The 19,670-nt window shown below is 40.0% G+C and overlaps 7 protein-coding genes across 8 annotated transcripts in view; 1 reads left to right on the top strand and 6 right to left on the bottom strand.

Annotated features, from left to right (window-relative positions):
* Positions 1–19,670, bottom strand: part of LOC144653533 (ATP-dependent DNA helicase DDX11-like) — a 70,800-nt gene that overhangs the window by 31,031 nt on the left and 20,099 nt on the right. The window lies entirely within an intron of this gene.
* On the bottom strand, positions 672–1,896 carry LOC144654803 (arylamine N-acetyltransferase 2-like). Its single transcript, XM_078515027.1, has one exon. The coding sequence runs from the start codon at positions 1,787–1,789 to the stop codon at positions 986–988; it is 804 nt and encodes a 267-aa protein (XP_078371153.1). The 5' UTR covers positions 1,790–1,896; the 3' UTR covers positions 672–985.
* On the bottom strand, positions 3,660–5,752 carry LOC144653489 (arylamine N-acetyltransferase 2-like). The gene has a single exon (XM_078513479.1). It carries the CDS (start codon positions 5,750–5,752, stop codon positions 4,856–4,858), a length of 897 nt encoding a protein of 298 aa, XP_078369605.1. The 3' UTR covers positions 3,660–4,855.
* On the bottom strand, positions 6,982–8,272 carry LOC144655076 (arylamine N-acetyltransferase, pineal gland isozyme NAT-10-like). Its single transcript, XM_078515297.1, has one exon. It carries the CDS (start codon positions 8,270–8,272, stop codon positions 7,355–7,357), a length of 918 nt encoding a protein of 305 aa, XP_078371423.1. The 3' UTR covers positions 6,982–7,354.
* On the top strand, positions 8,768–19,527 carry LOC144653593 (arylamine N-acetyltransferase, pineal gland isozyme NAT-10-like). 2 transcript variants are annotated; one of them, XM_078513632.1, is made up of 2 exons: positions 8,768–9,717; positions 19,233–19,527. In XM_078513632.1, exon 1 carries the CDS (start codon positions 8,780–8,782, stop codon positions 9,695–9,697), a length of 918 nt encoding a protein of 305 aa, XP_078369758.1. In that variant the 5' UTR covers positions 8,768–8,779; the 3' UTR covers positions 9,698–9,717; positions 19,233–19,527. The 2 variants fall into 2 exon arrangements, with proteins under 2 accessions (XP_078369758.1, XP_078369757.1); XM_078513631.1 differs by lacking the exon at positions 19,233–19,527 and adding an exon at positions 10,301–10,836.
* On the bottom strand, positions 13,603–16,603 carry LOC144653488 (histamine H2 receptor-like). The gene is made up of 2 exons (XM_078513477.1): positions 16,358–16,603; positions 13,603–15,429 (listed from the first exon to the last, which is right to left on the bottom strand). The coding sequence occupies exon 2, from the start codon at positions 15,168–15,170 to the stop codon at positions 13,878–13,880; it is 1,293 nt and encodes a 430-aa protein (XP_078369603.1). The 5' UTR covers positions 15,171–15,429; positions 16,358–16,603; the 3' UTR covers positions 13,603–13,877.
* The window catches only part of LOC144655075 (uncharacterized), a 20,792-nt gene continuing 19,236 nt past the window's right edge, over positions 18,115–19,670 (bottom strand). The window contains exons 22-23 of the mRNA XM_078515294.1: positions 19,246–19,418; positions 18,115–19,021 (exon numbers count right to left, since the gene is read on the bottom strand). Coding sequence (XP_078371420.1) covers positions 19,246–19,418 — 173 coding nt within the window. The 3' untranslated portion in view covers positions 18,115–19,021. The remainder of the gene's footprint in view (positions 19,022–19,245; positions 19,419–19,670) is intronic.

Raw genomic sequence — 19,670 nt, 5'->3', positions numbered from 1 at the left:
ATTATACGAGACAGGCGTTCGTCGTAAAGCATGTGTGTCAGTATTAAAAAAAACGCAATGAAATCATCCCCCGTTCCTGTTTTTGTTCAGGAGATGTTTCAAAGATTTTCCCTACTCAGGACCCGCGAGCTAAAGAAGAAGTGCTTGTTTGTGGGTTTTGGCTCTTTAATATTTCGCCTCCTACCATGCAACAATTGAAGCGTTTCAACCATTCTTGCCATCTGATCTAATCGCAAGTGAAGCCTGGTTGGTTGCCTGTAACTGGTGAATCCTGGAGAAATCAAGTCCAGCAATAGTGGTATCTTTCTATTTTAAATCCTTGTCACACATATCCTTGAACAGTATTATCTTATTGCATGCAGTGTTCAATCAGGGTCCCCTATACCTTGGCTTTTCACGCGTCACGAATAATTCTAAAAATGTTTTCACTCTCACGCAAATATCATGGCGATCCCTGTTTACTCGTATTAAAGGTGTAAGTCCGGATATTGTGTCTGTCAAGATCACGCACGCAGCAAAATAGCCGAAAAAGTTGCATTTGTTTAAAACCCATCGACAGAGCTAAAACAAAGTCGTACGTTTACTAGAACTACCTAAAAAATCCGAAATAAAGTCACGAAAAAGAAGATGATTCACGATTCACGTCTAATTGTGAATCACGAATCACGAAAAAAAAAAGCCAAAATCACGTTTCACGGCAAAAAATAGCCTCAATCACGCTTCACGTAAAAAGTATAGGGGACCCTGTTCAATAGTATTATTTTATTGTATGCTTGGCTTAAGGCTTACATACATGATCACTTCAGGTGTTTTATAATCTATTTTTAAGTGTTACATCCGGCTATGTGACTTCTCCTAGTCCTAAAACACTACACCACCCCTATAATATTGCCTACCCGCCCACCCTGAATAAATGGGGACCAAATAGGGTGGGGAGTGGGAAATCCCATGTGCCTCTGCTTCTCAGATGTTTGCCCTACAGAGTCTACAGAGTTTCTTTGCTCCGGTCTAATCCGTAAAACAAAGAGCCCTCTGGGTAGAAACAGGATTCTCTCCTAATTCCAAAGATCTGTTCAAGTTCCTTCACTATCTCTTCCTCTCCACCCAGAAGTTCCTTGGTTTCCTTCCTGGCTTTGTTATCTCCCAGATATGTTGAAGTTACCACTTTGCTTCCTGTAAGAGTTATTCTTCCCGAGGGCGTTGCCATGGTGCATATACGATCGTGGGTAAATGGTGACTTCGGATCTGTTTCGTGAAAGTGTAACTTATCGTAAAAGTCCTCAACGGTTCTTGGAATGAGATCAAATTTGTACCTCGGAGCCCATTCAGAGTCGGTGGTAAATTTTTCCTTCACCCTTTCTTCCCGCCCAAGCTCATCAACAATGATTTTAATTTTCTCTTCGTAGAAAAATTCGTCTCCATCTTTACGCAATCGATAAATTCCACTCTGTTGTTCTTGAGGAACCGGCAAGCCGCTGAAACGAAGAGGTGTCAGACACGAGTCACCAAACCCAAGATCGCTCAACCAGAGTTCGTTCCCGATGTTTGTCGCAAGAATCTCATGATAACAGGGCGGTGATATGCGTCCTGATTTGTGGCTGAACACTATAGCCCCATGTTTCTTGTGTTTAAATCCGAAATAATCGAGGAGAAGAGAAAAGATCGTGTTAAGCTCATAGCAAAATCCGCCGCGATGTCTTCGCACGATTTTGTCGAACAACCAATCTTTGGAGAGAATTATTTTTTCCTTTCCAAACACGCTCAAGTTTTCAAATGGCACTGATAACATATGGCATCGCTGCAGTTCCGTTAACGTCTCAGTCGTTGGTTCTATGGGTCCTGTATAGTGAATACGAGCTAAATATTCCTCTACTTCGTCTGGGGTGAGATGCTCCGGCGCCATAATCGCGGAGAGAGATCACAGAGGGGGGGGTTCGCAGCGTTGCGTGACACATCACGCATATCCGCTGGGTAAGGTTAACGCGGGCTCTGGGATCGAGACGATGAGTTTGGACGGTCGGTTTTAGGCCCCATTTACATGGAAGGGATGATCCTGCACTGGATCTCCTCCTTTCAGAAATCCAGTGTGGATCATCCACTATCGCCCTTGTGGGGTTGTCGCCGTGTCCTGCTGGATCATCCCTCATCGTGGATGGTCCTGCACTGGTGTCCTGCGCTGGGCAATCAATTCTTCACATTACTGAGGTGACATTGGCGCTCGGATGATCCTGTCTGTGATCCTCACTGGATCATTTTTTCGGGAGGATGATCCTGTGCTGGATCATCCTCTTTCCATGTAAATGGGGCCTAATTAGTCAACGAGAAATCGTTATAGGAAATCAATCGAATTTTTTCGTCATTTTATAGGCAGGATCTGGGCCGAAATAGATTTTAGATTTTGGGATTTCAGGATTTTCTGAAATACGGAAGGAATGTGCTGCACGCCTCCACCCAAATTTTTGGAGAATACCCCACCAGGTTCTCCATTTATCAGTAAATTTTGATCTTGATTTTCAAGATTTTCTCAGCTGACAGTCAAAATTTTGACTAATTCTCAAGATATCGGATGTGTCTTATCCAGATCCTCAGTGTTAATATTCATAAATATTAATTCATTGTATATTAAAAGTTACAATCGTCAATAACATAATTTTCAGTTCTATAGTTTTAATGAATTTGTAACTGTAAACATATTGTTTTTATTTTAGCATGGCCCTAACCAGCCATCGTTCATACAAAACACTTCAATGACACTAAATAGGAAATTCGTTTCTCAGGAGATATATCAGAAAATAACAAGTAAATTGATTTAGGCTCCTGTTGTAGAGAGACTGATCGATTAATTGATATATTCACTGATTAATGCATGGATTGATTCACTAATGGATTGATTGATTGATTAACGAGGGGCATTGTTTATACATGTAACTACACCAGGAAAAGTTTCCTTTATCAATTAAAAGAATGGGCTATTATTATTTTGTGGGGGGAGGGGGGGGGGGGGGAGAGTTGAGCAATTACCAAAATAAAAATAAAAGAGAACAAGGTACTGGTAATATAGTGCTATATTTTTACATTTTGTAATATGACATACCAGTGCTGATATAAACTGTGAGCAGTCTATCTTTTTGCTAAAAAAAATTGGCTTTGCCGCTCGCTGCCTGTACTTTGCAGTTGATCGATCACTATTTTTGCATTCATTCAATGGATGTTAAGCAAAGAGAGAATTCATTATGGGGAATTTTTAGCAAAAACTGACAGAGTCTGCTTGTAGTCTAGTCCTGATATGGATACTGGTTGACAGTTGATACAGACTACAGAAACCAGTGAGAGCAAAGTGCCAATGTGCCATGGTTTTACCCCACCCCTGCCTCCCACACCTATAATTTTTTTTTTTGCCTCCCTCCCTCTTCCCCAACAGGTGGGGGAACAAATCATGAAATGGGGTTGGACTGGAATCCCATGTGACTGTGCCTCCTGGATTAAACAGCTGTTTGCCCTACAGAGTTTCTTTGCTCCAGTCTAATCCATGAAACATAGGGCCCTCTGGGTAGAAACAGCCTTCTCTCTCTTCTAATTCTAAATTTCTGCAACTCTGGCGCAAAAATCGTTGACTGGAATACTGTCGATTGCATGTAGCTGTGAACGCACGCGCTAAAAACATGTTTTCAAATGACGTCAAACGTCAGCGTTTCAGGTGTCAAACTTTGAAGTTTAGCAGACCATAACGCGAACTTTTGCACTCAAAATACTCACCATAAACACTGAGTACGGGCGAAACTTTACACTAGAAATGATTCAAGTGAACCTGTGTATGCATATTGACACAGATCAGTATCAGTTTCTCTGAAGAAGTCTCTATATTTAATCTTTCCGCCATTTCAAAACCGGAATGTGTTGAACTTTCGGTGCGAAAGTCGCCGTTAGGGTCTGCTAAACTTCAAAGTTTGACACCTGAAACGCTGACGTTTGACGTCACGTGAAAACATGTGTTTAGCGTGTGCGTTCACAGGTAGATGCAATCGACGGTAAATGAGTTAGAAATCATCCTTTTTGGGTTATTTTAATTTATCTGTTTTAGCACTGTATTTTCTTGATTAAACGCCGTGTACCAAAATAAACGCCGGGTCTCCAAAGTGGAGTTGAAAATAGACCCCTCAGGCATATTTTTGAGGAATTATAAGCTGTACGTATATCAGCCGGATACATGTTTGTCAAAAATAATGAATAAAAACCCTAGCTTAATCAACAAAGGGATCAAATAAACTGCAAGAGTCAAATAAACGCCGTGTTTACCAGGCTAAGTTTGAAATAAACGCCGGGGGCGTTTAATCAAGAAAATACAGTATATACTAAAACAACTATTCACCTCAGTGTCAGTGGTGGATATTCACCTTGCTGCTCCTGGCTCTTGGTAAATATCCACCATTAGCCACCTCCACTTCAGTGAATAGTCAAATATCTACAGGGCTGTAGGCAGGATCTTGAATGGGTGTCTGTGAGTGCCAGAGGCGTGAGCATCTCGGAGAGTCTGGGGTATTCTTAAAAAGAAATCAAGTTCATAAAGTCCACATTTCCTGTATTCTGAGAGTCATTTTTATCCTTACTTCCTGATTAGGTGAACCTTTCTGGCTTGTGGGTTGGTGGGCGCAGATGCACCCATCGCACCACCTCGTCTACACCCTGATTTATATATCAAAATCACATGACTTGTCCCAGTCCTAAAACACTACACCACACCTATAACTTTGCCTATCCTCATCCCCTCCCCCCACCCCCTGCAACAAGTGGTGACCAAAAAGGGCGGTGGAGTGGAATACTATGTGACTATTTGACAGAGTTTCTTTGCTCCACTCTAATTCCGATAAAAAAAGGATCCCTCAGGATACAAGCAAGCTTCTCTTCTAATTCCAAAGTTCTGTTCAAGTTCCTTTACTATCTCTTCCTCTCCACCCAGAAGTTCCTTGTTTACTTTTCTAACTTTGTTATCTCCCAGGTATGTTGAAGTTATCACTTTGCTTCCTGAAAGACTTATTCTTCCCCAGGGCGTTGCCATGGTGCATATACGATCATGGGTAAATGGTGACCTTTCATCGTTTTCGTGATAGAGCAACCTTTCGTGGAAGTCGCCAACGGTTCTTGGAATGAGATCAAATTTGTACCTCGGGGCCCATTCAGGGTCAGTGGTAAATTTTTCCTTCGCCCTTTCTTCCCGCCCAAGCTCATCAACAATGATTTTAATTTTCTCTTCGTAAAAAAATTCGTCTCCATCTTTACGTAATCGATAAATTCCACTCTGTTGTTCTTGAGGATCTGGTAAGCCGCTGAAACGAAGAGGTGTCAGACACGAGTCACCAAATGCAACGTCACTCAACCAGAGTTCGTTCCCAATGTTTACTGCAAGAACCATGTGATCACAGGGCGGTCCTATGCGTCCTGTTTTGCGACTGAACACCATACCAGCATGTCTCTTGTATTGAAATCCAAAATAATCGAGTAGAAGAGAAAATATCGTGTTAAGCTCAAAGCAAAATCCACCGCGATGCCTTCGCACGATTTTGTCGAACAACCAATCTTTGGAGAGAATTATTTTCTCCTTTCCAAACACGCTCAAATTTTCAAAAGGCACTGATAAAATGTGACATCGCTGCAGTTCGGACAAGACCTCGATAGTTGCTTTTATGGGTCCTGTATAGTGAATACGAGCTAAATATTCCTCTACTTCGTCTGGGGCGAAATGCTCTGGCTCCATTATCGCGGAGAAGTGTTGCGTGACACATCAGTTAATCCGCTGGATTAGGGTATCGACCTCACAGAAAAAAATTGTTATTGTTTGTCAAAAATCGTAACAATTGATAATTTAACTTGTGAATTCATCGAAAGTATGCAGTCTTTTCTGGACACGAAGATGATCGATGGTGTGTTTTATCAAAATTTTAATATCACTTACGAGACAGGCCTTCGTCGTTAAGCATGTGTGTCAGTAAAACGCAATGAAATCATCCCCCGTTCCTGTTTAGGAAATGTTTTAAAGATTTTCCCTACTCAGGACCCGCGAGCTAAAGAAATTTCTGGCGCGGTGTTCCTTCTTGTTCATCGGGGCCAGGTTTTCTTCGGTTTTCCTCCTCCCTCTGTCGTCTTTCATGGGTGACCAGTTGTCGGGTCGGCCCTCTCGTCTTCGTCGCGGGCTGTCGCCCTGTCTCCTCTTTGCGCTCGGCGTCTGTGACCAGATGCCGGCTGGCCTGTGTCGCCCCTCTCCCCGCTCTTATTATTCACTTTTCGCTTTCCTTTTGTTTTGCGTGTTTTTTTTGGCATTTTTTTGGTTTTTGTGGCCCGCTAATATTTCGTCTTCGTAAACTCGCCAAATTTGCTGTTCAAACCATTGTGGCTGTCGCTTCCCTTGTTGCGTCGTCTTCCTGGTCGTCCCGGTGTCCTTCCGTGCTTCCCCGGTCACTGTCTCTGGCCTTTCATGTTCCCGAGAAAGTGGTGTAACTATTTTATACTCTCTTCGTCGCAGCGCACTATGGGGGGGTTGGGTTGAATACCTCGAATATACAACGGCTTTCCTGTATTCTGATTGGCTGTATTCTCTATGGCATGGTATAAAAAAGGGTAGGGATTTCACAAGTTTAGGTATACGAAAGGGTAAAGAAATCTGTCATTTAGGTTTTTGAAAGGGCCTTTAATTAAAATATTTCGAACAGATGCAATTTATGGCTGTATTATTTCAATTTATTAAGCACTACTTGAAAATGACAAGAAAACCTCATGTTTTAAGTCTATACCATGACTTTCAGGTATATGAAAGGGGTACCTTTTTTCATTAATAAGTATATGAAAGGGGTACAATTTCTGGCAAAATGGTATGTAAAAGGGTAAGGGGTAAGAGCTCAGGGCGGAGCCTCCCCATACAAAACTTTTTTGAGTACCCTCCCACCCCCCCGGGAACCATTCTTGCCATCAGATCTATAAATGGTTGGTATGTGGCTGTAACTGGTGAATCCTGGAGAAAACAAGTCCAGCCATAGTGATATCTTTCCAGTTTAAATCCTTGTCACACATATCCTTGAACAGTATTATCTTATTGCATGCAGTCAGTGTTTAATAGTATTATTTTATTGCATGTTGGCTTAAGGCTTACATACATGTTCACTTCAGATCTTTTATAATCTATTTCATAGATTTCATAATCTAAGTGTCACGTCTGGTCATGTGACTTGTCCTAGTCCTAAAACACTACACCACCCCTATAATATTGCCTACCCCTTCCGCCCTGAATAAGTGGGGAAACATATAGGGTGGGGATGGGGGAATCTCGTGTGCCTCTGCCTCCCAGATGTTTGCCCTACAGAGTCTACAGAGTTTCTTTGCTCCAGTCTAATCCGTAAAACATAGAGCCATCTGGGTAGAAACAGGCTTCTCTTCTAATTCCAAATTTCTGTTCAAGTTCCTTCACTATCTCTTCCTCTCCACCCAGAAGTTCCTTGGTTTCCTTGCTGATTTTGTTATCTCCCAGATATGTTGAAGTTATCACTTTGCTACCAGCAAGAGTTATTCTTCCCGAGGGCGTTGCCATGGTGCATATACGATCGTGGGTAAATGGTGACCTTGTATCTGTTTCGTGAAAGCGTAACTTATCGTAGAAATCCCAAACGGTTCTTGGAATGAGATCGAATTTGTACCTCGGAGCACATTCGGGGTCAGTGGTAAAACTTTCCTTTACCCTTTCTTCCCGCCCAAGCTCATCAACAATGATTATAATTTTCTCTTCGTAGAAAAATTCGTCTCCATCTTTACGAAATCGATAAATTCCACTTTGTTGTTCTTGAGGATCTGGCAAGGCGCTGAAACGAATAGGCCTCAGATACGAACCACCAAACCCAACATCAGTCAACCAGAGTTCGTTCCCAATGTTTATCGCAAGAATCTCATGATCGCAGGGCGGTGATGTGCCTCCTGTTTTGCGGCTGAACACGATAGCCCCATGTTTCTTGTGTTTAAATCCACAATAATCGAGGAGTAGAGAAAATATCGCGTTAAGCTCATAGCAAAATCCACCGCGATGTCTTCGCACAATTTTCTCGAACAGCCTATCTTTGGAGAGAACTATTTTCTCCTTTCCAAACACGCTCAAGTTTTCAAAAGGCACTGATAAAATGTGGCATCGCTGCAGTTCGGACAAGACCTCGATAGTTGGTTCTATGGGTCCTGTATAGTGAATACGAGCTAAATATTCCTCTACTTCGTCTGGGGTGAAATGCTCTGGCTCCATATATAATTGCGGAAGTAGAATCGAAGTCAGACTGAGAATTGTCGCGTGACGTGTCGCGTGACTTCTCGCGTATATCCGCTGGTAAAAGAAAACGCGGGTTCAGAGATCGAATTGTGAGTAAACTTAGCCATAGTTAGTAGACTTAGCAAAATGGAACCGGATCATTTCATCCCAGACAAAGTTGAAAGATATTTAGCTCATATTCACTATACTGGCCCAACAGAACCACTTATAGAGGCGTTAACAGAACTGCAGCGATGTTGAATTATCATTTTTTATCGATTTTTGCCAATCGATAACAATTTTCTGAGCTTAATGATTGATGCTATTATGCTATTCGATTACTGATATTAATCAAGATCAATCAGTTGTTTTTAATATCGATTGATTTCCGATATAAACGTCTATCGTTGACTGAATATCGAACTCACCGCCACGATCCCAGTGCCCGCGTGACTCTTATCCAGCGGATAAACGTGATGTGTCACACAACACTAATCCTCGATCATGGCGCAAGAGCATTTCGCCCCAGACGAAGTAGAAGAATATTTAGCTCGTATTCACTATACAGGACCCATAGAACCAACTATCGAGGCGTTAACAGCACTGCAGCGATGTCATATTTTATCAGTGCCATTTGAAAACTTGAGCGTGTTTGGAAAGGAGAAAATAATTCTCTCCAAAAATTGGCTGTTCGACAAAATCGTGCGAAGACATCGCGGTGGATTTTGCTATGAGGTTAACAGAATGTTTTCTCTTCTCCTTGTTCATTTTGGATTCAAACACAAACTACACGCTGCTTCAGTGTTCAACTACAAGACGGGCAGTCTAAGTCCACCAAGTCATGTCGTTCTTGCAATAGACATTGAAGGCGATGTGTGGCTATCTGACGTTGGGTTCGGGTACTTGTCTTCTCCACCGCTTCGATTGAGTGGCTTGTTGGAAGGTCAAGTGCAGCAAAGTGGATCAGACCGAATTAGGAAACATGGAGATCAATACATCTTCGAAGAAAGAATTAAAATTGTGCTTGACGAGTTCGGCTGCGAAGAAGGCGCGAAGAAGTTATTCAGCTGCGAGGACAACCCCGGCTGGGTACCAAGATACAAATTCGATTTAGTTCCCAAAACCATTCACGACTTCCACGACATGTTACTCTTCCATCAAACAGATCCAAGGTCACCATTTACCCACGATCGCATCTGCACTGTAGCAAAACCCTGGGGAAGAATAACTCTCTCAGGAAACAAACTTGTGACCTCGACATATTTGCCGGACAATAGAGTGAAGAAAACCAGAAAGCTTCTAAATGGAGAGAAAGAGGTGGTAAAGGAACTTGAACAAAAGTTTGGAATAAGAAGAGAAGCTTGTTTGTACCCAGAAGGATCTATTTTTTATGGAGTAGAGTGGAACAAGACAAGTTTGTAGGACGGTGACTGTTCAATGGGGTGAGTTCAATTGAAATTGCAATTAGGCTTGGTTTACTTAACGTCACGCAATTGTCGTCACGCAAATGTCGTAAACAACAATTTTTTTTGGACGAACTTGATTCCTTTCTGGATCTCAGTGTAGACATTGTGTTGGAACAAAATTCTAAAATCGGGGGAATGATTATTTTACACGCTAAACATTGCTTACCTTTGTCAATAATACATTAAGCGTCTTCTCTCTGTCACGCAACGCTACCCTCTCTGACCCTCTCTTTCGAGAGCGTTGCGTGACAGAGAACAGGCAATGTCGAGTTGTACCATATTTTCTCGAATTAACGTAGGACCGCGACTAAACGCCGACTTCAGTAAATACCAGGTCCATCAGGCCAAGTTTGAAATACACCGGGGGCGTTTAATTGAGAAAATAAGGTAGCCGCAGTTGTCTCTTGATACCTGAAAATTGTAAGCCCTCTGTCACGCAAGGCCATATGTCCCATATGGTGTTATTGTTTTTAATGTGGAAAAGAAAAGAAAGAAAACATGCAGGAAAAGGGAAGAGCTGAAATAGAGATGATTTTCTAAATCTTTGAATTTTCGATAGGTGATAATTTAGGATGAGAGTCAGCATTTTTATCACAGAGATCAGGGAACACTGCAGAATGTCTTGGGGGCATTGTACCTGTTATGCACACGAAATGAAATATCCAGTGGAATTAATAGTCACCTCAGCAATGTTCACCTGCACTTGTCTTGTTTTGGATGGGACGTTGCTTATAAATATTTGTAAGTTTAGTAGCAAAGCTCAAGAAATGTTTGAAGTAAATGAAGTAACAGCTTATTGGTTTGTTTTCTGAAGTAGAGAGACTGAAATGTGTGACACATACTTTGGATGGTTCAAATTTTAGTCCAGTGGCTTATGTTTAATTGACTTATTGATAGATTGATTGATTAATGAATGATTGATCACTGAGGTGTTACTATGTAGAGAGCATGGAAAATATAATCTGTTTAGTTTTCGTAAGTTATGTTGTGAAAACTAATATAGTTTAGGTATACAGAGATCTTAAGATACATATAAAAGTAACTTGGGAAAAAATCTCTCATAACAAGTTTAAAAGATTGATTGATTGATTGATGGGAATGAATGATTGATTGTTTGATTGATTGATTGATTGATTGATTGATTGATTGATTGATTGATTGATTGATTCTCCCTGGTGCCGTCCCTTGCAACATTTTTTGAGCAATTTTGGTCAACTTTTTTGTGGTACCTCAAGCAATCGCATTACGGAGTGAGCAAAGAAACAGCGAGCTTATCGGACGAACTACAAAGTCAACAGTTCCTTGTTGGTCTTTGGCTTCTTTTAAAAAGCCAAAAAAGAACTATTTGCAAATCTTCAAAATCTTCGGAAATTTTCGGACGACTCCGGTTCTCAATAAAAAAAGTGTTGTGTTTTTGTTGGTCGGGCGTCCGGGCTGTTCCTCGCTCGCATTCGGAGTGAGAGAACGCGAGCTTATCGGACGAACTGTCACAGTTCCTTGTTGGTCTTTGGCTTCTTTTGCCAAAGAACTATTTGCAATCTTCATCTTCGGAATTTTCGGTGTTCTTCAACAGTGTTAAATTTTGCCCCAAAATAGCTCATTTTTACGTCGAGCAGTTTCAAATGTTTGAGGAAAAAATTGAATTTTTAGAGAGCTTTTGAAACTTTTGAGTAACGTTTGAGCAATTTGCCGAGCGAGAGCTAGATCCACCAGTGATACCAGATGCAGTGAGCACGACCGCGGCAAGGGCTTTCCTTCGGCGCGCGGTCAATCCGTTTTAATTTTTTTAAGACTTACGAGATCACTGCGTTGTGTTCTTGCAATTGGGCAAGACAATTTACTTTCATAGTGCCTATATATATCTCAACCCAGGTGTATAAATGGGTACCGGCGAGTTTAAAGCTGAGAGTAACCCTGTGAGAGACTACTATCCCATCCAGGGACGAAGGAGTAGAAGTACTCCTTCTCGGTTTTAGTAACGCTTCGGAAACCGGGATAAGCTTGGGCATTTACCGTATTTATTCGATTAAGCGCCCAACCTCGAATAAGCGCCCACCCTGAAGGTAAGAAAAGTTAATAAGCGCCCAGCCTCGAATAAGCGCCCACCCCTACCCCACACAAAAATATTGAAGAGGAGTATTGATTTTTGAAATTGACTAATTACTACTAAGAAGACTTCCTCCATGACCGAGTTTTCTTAGTATTTTACAGAAACTTCCAGTGAATAGATAAAATTCTGCTTTGGTACACCTTCACGTTCTGTTATTATTTATTGTTTTGTTACAAAAATAAACTTAATATTTGCTGAAAATCGTGAAAATTTAATTAGCGCCCGGCCTCGAATAAGCGCCCAACTCGAATAAGCGCCCAACTCGAATAAGCGCCCACTCTCAAAGACCAAAAATTAAATAAGCACCCAGGGCGCTTAATCGAATAAATACGGTAATTGAGGAAATAAGGTGGGACTCTAGGCCCGAACGCAGACTTTACATTAGCCTGCGTTGCAGACGAACGAAACCCCGGACTATACCGGGGTTTCGTTCGTCTGCAACGCAGGCTAACTTTACATTAGCAGGGAACAAGGCAAATAATATTTTAAGAATTTTAGCAGTAGAAAAAGCAAATAAGATGTTTGCAGTAGAAAAATGGATGAAAAGACAAACTGGAAATCAAGGTGCAATGGTTTTCTGAAATGAGCTTCATATCTAGAACTAACATCGTTAATCGGAAAGAAAAGGTTTTTTTCGAATTTCCCCGTAAAACATGTACGAGTAAAACATGTTTGCGTGGTTAAACCCAATTTTGATTTTAGAATCCAAAACCCCTGCTGGTCATGAACCACGCAAAAGATCTTTCCAAGAAATGTTATGGAATAAGGCCTCTTCTTGATCGTGCTCGCGCTCGGTACGCGTGGAGTTGTAGTACTTAAGCCCTGCGCAGCCACGCTTTGCCGACGGAATGCAATGACGCCTGGGGACGGCTCTCTGGGTAGCATTCACATCGGCGTGTTAGGGTAGTAAGTTTTCACCTTGAGGCTTCAAAAAAGTGTATTAAATTGTTTCAGTGATAGTGGTTCGATTTTGTGATATAGGGGATCTCCTTTTTGTGGATAAGAGTTAATTCAATTCACTGTATTTCGTGTTTCTAAATGAAAGTGGGCGTCAGACCGACCGTTACCACTCGTGTCGGATCATCTGAACGCAATTCCGGTGCTTACGTATTTTGAAACCACTCTGACGTAAAAACATGATAAGATGATAAGCAATGGATACAAACACAAAAGATAAGTCTTTTCAAAAATGCCGCAAGTGTACAATTCTGACAAATTAGCTAGATTTAAGGAAAAAAACTAACCTGCGAACCCAGACGGAATTCCACCTGTTATTTTTACCGTGTGAAAAATAAAACGGGAAAGGGAAAAATTGTTAAGACAGTTTCAGCTCAACATTCGAACAATGAAGGCAAAAGTAAAGTTAGCAAAAAGAACTTATCGAAACTTAAGCTCTGATTACCTTTCGCGAGAACGCTTGAGAATTTAATCGCGGGGTCACTTATTAGAGGAATGAATGAAGTGAGATATCTCAACGGTGTAATATTCAAAACGTTACCGTGCTACGAGTAGATATTTTGTAAATTAATTTTTGTACGTATTGCTCGAACTTTGAGCGAAATCCGTCTTAATTTTTTTGCCAATGAACGCGCACATGCGCAAAAATCCAACAACTCGAAACTCTAAGTTTTTCTTTTTTTAAAAGAAAAACTCAAAATAAAAAGCATTTACGCAAGTGTCTTATAACGATGCATTTTCAATGGTTCTCTAAAAAGAAAAAATGGTAAAAAGCGGCAACAAAAAGTCAGACGTCTTATTAGAAATATCATTTTTATAGCCCCCAAAATACACATTTCAGCGAGGTATCGATACCCAATAAAATCACCATCAATTAATGTGGTCATTTTTATCGCATAATCTTGCAGGAAATTTCTATCTTATGACAGATCCCTGAAAATTAATTTCTGTGTAATCACAGTATATATTACATGGACCAAAGACCTGCTGTTTGATCCATTTCATTTATTTTTTCACGCGAAATTAATTCCTCCATCTGACATTGGAAGTGAAGTAAAACACTTTAAATCTAGTCCCCTACCCATCCATTTTTCTTGACATCAACATCCGCTAAAGCTTTAGCAGCTTTTCTATTGCTTTTATGCCATTGTTCGTTCGGCACTTGTAATGTCAACGGATAGACAGACGAAGCATTTCCAACATTCGCTTTTTCTGGCGCGCGCGTATTCATAGAGCTTTCTTCCTCCCTAATAACAGCGCACACCGGGCTCAAGTCTATAACGAGCTTCGGCCGGGCTGGATCCTGGCTCGTTGTGAAAAATCTTTTCGCACTCGATCTAGTAAAAGTCCATGAACTGCGAGAATCTCCGCGTGGACCGGTTGGATTTAAATGTCTCACATCACCCGAAAAAATACTGCGTCGAATTCGGCGATAAACCCGTTTCAATCCATTTCGGAATTGGCTTGTGATTAATGCATACATAATAGGGTTGCAAGCTGAATTCACTAGAGACAATACCGTCGCAGCTAATACAAATCGCTCAGGAAGTTTAACTTCGGGGTACACAGTTATTAAAAGGTTTACAGTATAATAAGGTATCCAAGAGATTGTATACACGCCGAGGACAACGTAAACCATGATTGTTTTTTTCGACGCCGAGAGATTTACTCCACTTTTGAGCCGGTTTCGCGCGTCGCGAATCTGAATGTTTACAATTGTTCTAGCGTGTCTTCTTGCAACTACATGAATCCTGGTGTAACAAAACACGGTAATGGCGTAGGGAAGCACCACACAGCTAGCTGTTTTGAAAAAAATAAATCCGTTTTTGTCTGGGAGAGGCGAAGAGCAGCGTTGACTAGGGTTTAGCGAAAAGGTTCCCCAACCCACAAGCGGGCACAATGAGACAAAAGTTGCTTGTAGCCAAATCCATGTTAAAACCAAGGCTGTTCTTCGTTGTGTTACAATTGTTTCATACTGAAGGCAGTTCAAAATACTGTGGTAGCGATCCAAAGCAATTACCGCTACCGTTAATGAGGAAGCGATTCCATAAAGTGAATTTAAAAATCCGTAGAATGCGCAGATTTCGTCGTAGCCCATTCGCCATTCTTGTGCTAAAAGTGAGTCGGCAGCCGCGGGTATAAGAACGATACCAGCCAATAAATCCACAACGCTCAAATTGGCGATAAAAAAGTTTGTGCATGTTCGAAGACGATTGTTCCTCGCTAGAATGACCAGCACTAGCACATTTGAAGTTATATTAACAACAGCTGTTAAAATCAACACAACGGCAAAATACACATTTGAAGTTTGCGACGGCGTGTCCAAATTTCTTTCCAATTTTGTGCCATTTTGTAGGCCCATGATAAACGTCGCGTTATTCTGTCTGTACGGCTTTCGTCTGCTGGAACTCTTGAATTTTAATTTCAAAGGAGGGCCAGCTCCTTTAAAACTAATACTAATCTTGCAGAGGACTCGCGAGTTCGTTGCAGACCGCAGAAAAACTAATGAAGCACGTAATGTTTACCTCACAAAAACAAAGCAATACTTTTCTCGCTTTTGATTTGATCGTCTCACGGCCAGCACATTCATATTTCATGTGTTTTTCTTTTCGGTGGTAAAGCTGGTGACGGAAAAAAATATGGTATCATTATATGTAGTTGTAAACAATTTAGCTAGCGAATTTTTATCAGTTATATTGGCATATTTTCGTTTCACCGCTCAAAGACTTTAAAATGAACTAGACATGGGAGGAATTAAGCCATTCAGCAAACACAGAATTCATATTATGTGTTTACTTTTAATTTTGACAGAAGGAGCGCTGTTGAATTTTGAACATCGGTTCTCGGAAAGGAACTCGTGTTCTTCTAAAGACAGAGTTTAGAATTTTTTTATATTATCACTCAGTCGTTAGTTTTACGAATTGAAAACCAGATATCTCTGTGTTATAGCAAAGATAAGTTTTGTTTTTCATTATCCAGATAGCTTTGTTTCAATGCTGGGTCATAAAATATTGATAGTTTCTTTAATTCATCCATAGTTTCGCCTTGATTAAAGTTTTTCTCAAGGTTCAAAATTTAGAATGAAAATGACGCCTATTAAGAGAATTTTACACCTCATTTTAATAAATATTAAAGTTTAGTTTAAAATTTCCACCGAATTATAAACTTGACTTTGTGTACGTTGTTACAATTATAATGAAATGTGTTTTCGGTTTATGAAAATTTTTCCGTGATGCGTTATAGTTAGAAACGTGATCGTTGTTGAACGTGTACGCGAGTTTTAACGTTTGTTGTCAACAATTAGCACTACCGAACCTCACGTACTTTGATATCGGATTACTGGTTTTTACTTGAAAAAAAGTCTCTTAATGATAAAGCTCACCAAAGTTTTCAAAACAGCTTGAGTGTTACCAATGATAGAAAAATAGTTAGTTCGAGGCGTATATTGAAATTCAATATCAAATTGCTCTAAAAATCTGACATATTGGTTTTATTTTTGCGGCTAAGAAATTAAATCCGTTAAAATTTTTAAAAGCAATATATACTTACGGAAGAGAGCTTAAAAGTCTTTCAGTATTGTAAGCTTTGTTTTCAGTGTCAAATAGCAAGCTTGATACGTTTTCCAAATCCAGTCGATAATGTGTTTTTTGATTGCTTTGACACAATCGTCTTTGTATACATAAAGCCCATCTGCTTCTGGGAATAAAAACACACTTAAAATTTCTTTGTAGAGACTTAAATAAAGGGCGCCAGTTGTCGCTCAAGACTGCCACCCGTGTAGCGTTTGAATGAAAGCTAGTGGTCAACTGAAAATGGATTTGTAAGCAGTCGAGTAGGCGGAAACTATTAACATTAAATATAGCTTATGGCCAATTTATGGCAACAAAGTTATTCAACGGAGAATTAACGTTAAGGTGGTACATGACTTCTCTTTTGCATTTCACGAAATTGCATTCACTTTGAAATAAATATACGGAAGCTGTATTTGAACAACGTCTGTTGAGTGGCTCAATTTTAATTTAAAATAAAACAAATATGGAAAACTCTATGAAGAAATTGCCTTTTAAAATAAATTGTTTTGCTTTAATACTCTAGATAGCTTTTTTAGCTTTTGTAGTTTAAATGACACATAGGTTTAAAACATAGATATGCTACTTTTATAGCGAGAAATTTCACAGATAGAGTTAATGAATTTGGTTTTTATTGCCAGATTAAGGTTTTTGGCCACAAAAGATCGCGGTTTACTTTCTCTTTAGAACTACAAGACATGCAAAATTCCACACTTTTTGATGTACAGTCCAATTATTACTCGCGATTGGCGAAATTTGCTTTTTGATCGATTGTACTGACCATTAAATCATCATCCCTTTTTTTTCTTTTTCTTCGACAAAAAACGCAGACTAATCTATTTTATATTAATTTTTATGTAACTGATGAACTCGGACTGATTGACATGCTTTGGACATTATTTAACTGTCGTCAGACGTCTGTACGACATGGAAGCCATTTACTTGTGCACGTCTTTGCCAAGGCAGTCGTGCGCAAGCCCGGGTTTCATTTACACGATACAATTCGCGCCGTAACTAAGGTCCGGATGCCGCATGCGACACTTGTATGCTTTTAAAAGTAGATTACAAACTAATGCGCTTAGGATAAAATGCTAGCGATTATAGCAAAACCTTAAGAGTATTAAACACTTGCCGATGCCATTCTAGTGTCCGTGTGTGAAGCTCGATAAGTCTACGTTTTAATTAGAAATAGCAAAGCAAACAATTATCGAAAAAAAGAACAAAAGAAAGAATCCACATTTCAACATTTGGACGGATTCTATACGTGTAAAATTATTTGTTTAACTTTTACTACAAAGAACTTTAATTAACTAAATTTCGCCTCATCCCACTTTTAATTAACTTCTGTCCTCACAGTTTATATTACGCTTTTATGTGTCATTTTTTTGGCCAATACGAGGTTTGCTATTCATACAATCAGCGGAACGCCTTATGAACTGTATTATCGAGTACAAAGTCGTAGAAAATAGCTACCACCATCCCCAGGGGGAGGGGGTGGGGGCTCTGTATCCGAATAGTACTAGGGGATCTTTAGAATGTCGCTCTTGCTCTTGGGCGGCCAGTGTTTCTTAACATCACTTACTAAGAGAAGACTTTGGAACTGGTCCTTCTTAAGGGTGAATAATAATCGGGATACGTACCAAACACACCCTTTTAGTAGTATTTTTCAAAATAAATTGCGTCTTGAAATATTGGCTTATTTACGATTGGCTGAGAAGTTTGGAAAAACAACAAAAAATGACGTGAAAACGTAGTCAATAATACTTGACACTGTCAATATACCTTTTCTGTTATCTACGTTTTCAGCAGTTTTGCCATCACATTCAACATAAAACTAAATTAAGACCGTCCCCATTTACTGTCGAATGCGTTTCCTAATTTTGGGTCGGTCGGTCGACTAAAAAAAACTCAGGAGAAAGCTGGAACTAAGAGCCTGGAAACAACGAAACGTGGTCACAAAATCAACATGGCGACAATGGAGAAAGAAAAGATCGATATAGTGGTTAAAATCAACTGAGAAAAACGAAAACAGATGAACCACCACTGAACACTCTTTTGCGATCTGCGAGCATCCACGACTTTCCAGCAATCGCTGGAATAGTCTTTGATTTCTAATATCACAACTTTTTTTAAAATACCCCAAATTTGGGTGGGTCGGACGACGGTAAACGGAGACTAAAAAAAGGGACGGCCAAACGAAAAAAGAAACAAAACCGTAATATGATTGTCTATGATCTAGGAACGTTTAGCCTAATTTCGTGGGTGTACTTTGCTTACCTTTGTGTCAAGTAAGTAAGTATATAAAAATGTTGCTGTTTAATAGAGGTGAAATACAATACAAATTAGCCATTTGGGAAGTCTTAATGCAGTGTAAATGGTGAGCGCGGGTGACCGTTTAATGGAAGTGTAATTTATACAAAGTATGTGGAGCGACTTCCGGGAATTTGATTAGTGACGACTTAATAGTGAGTCGCTAAATAGAGGGTTGACTGTATATGCATAAACAGTCTTAAAAAACCTTAAGTAAGTAGCACAGAGCCTCGAATTAACTTTTGCCTTTATTTTGTTCTAAACATGAGCCTATAATAGTGATAAACCCGTAAGCAACTTGGCTGGCTACTTTTTAGCATCTTCAGTGAGAGATCTGAAAAGATTAACAATGAAAATAACTTTGAGTTAGTAGCTTGAAAACAGACTGAGCAAACACAATACCAAGTAACAACACAATAACACAACAACAACAGACACAACGTTTATTTGTATGTGATAGAGACTAGTAAAAGGATACTGCTACAGAAAAGAGGCGTATGAGCTAAAATAACGGACGTGTTTCCTGATTTCTCTGCTCCAAACAGAGACATGACTGACCTATTGCACTTTCAAATCAAGACTTTTCTCGTCCTGACCAAATGGGTTGACCGCTGTACACTCGTACCGCCCTGTGTTAAAACGAGTAACCGCCCTGATTATCATCCGGGTACCAAAGGGCGTCTCTTTGTCGTCCACCAACTGTACGAGTTTAGGAATACCAAGAAAATCACCTGCAAAAGAAAATTGCCACGCTTCAGTTGCTTTCAAAACTGAAGATTAATTAAAACACACTTGGAATGAAGAGTAATTTTATGACAAATAGCTAAATTAAAAAGAGCATGTAACATCCCCGATTTCTCATTAGAATATCACTTATAATTAAAATTAAAGAAGAATTAAAGAATTAAAGAATGAATGAATGAATGAATGAATGAATGAATGAATGAACGAGTGAACGAACGAATGAATGAATGAATGAATGA

Source organism: Oculina patagonica, chromosome 5 (genome assembly GCF_052425735.1).
Source record: "Oculina patagonica isolate OP01 chromosome 5, crgOcupat, whole genome shotgun sequence".
Classification (NCBI taxonomy): Eukaryota; Metazoa; Cnidaria; class Anthozoa; order Scleractinia; family Oculinidae; genus Oculina; species Oculina patagonica.
This window is presented reverse-complemented; position numbering and strand designations above follow the sequence as displayed.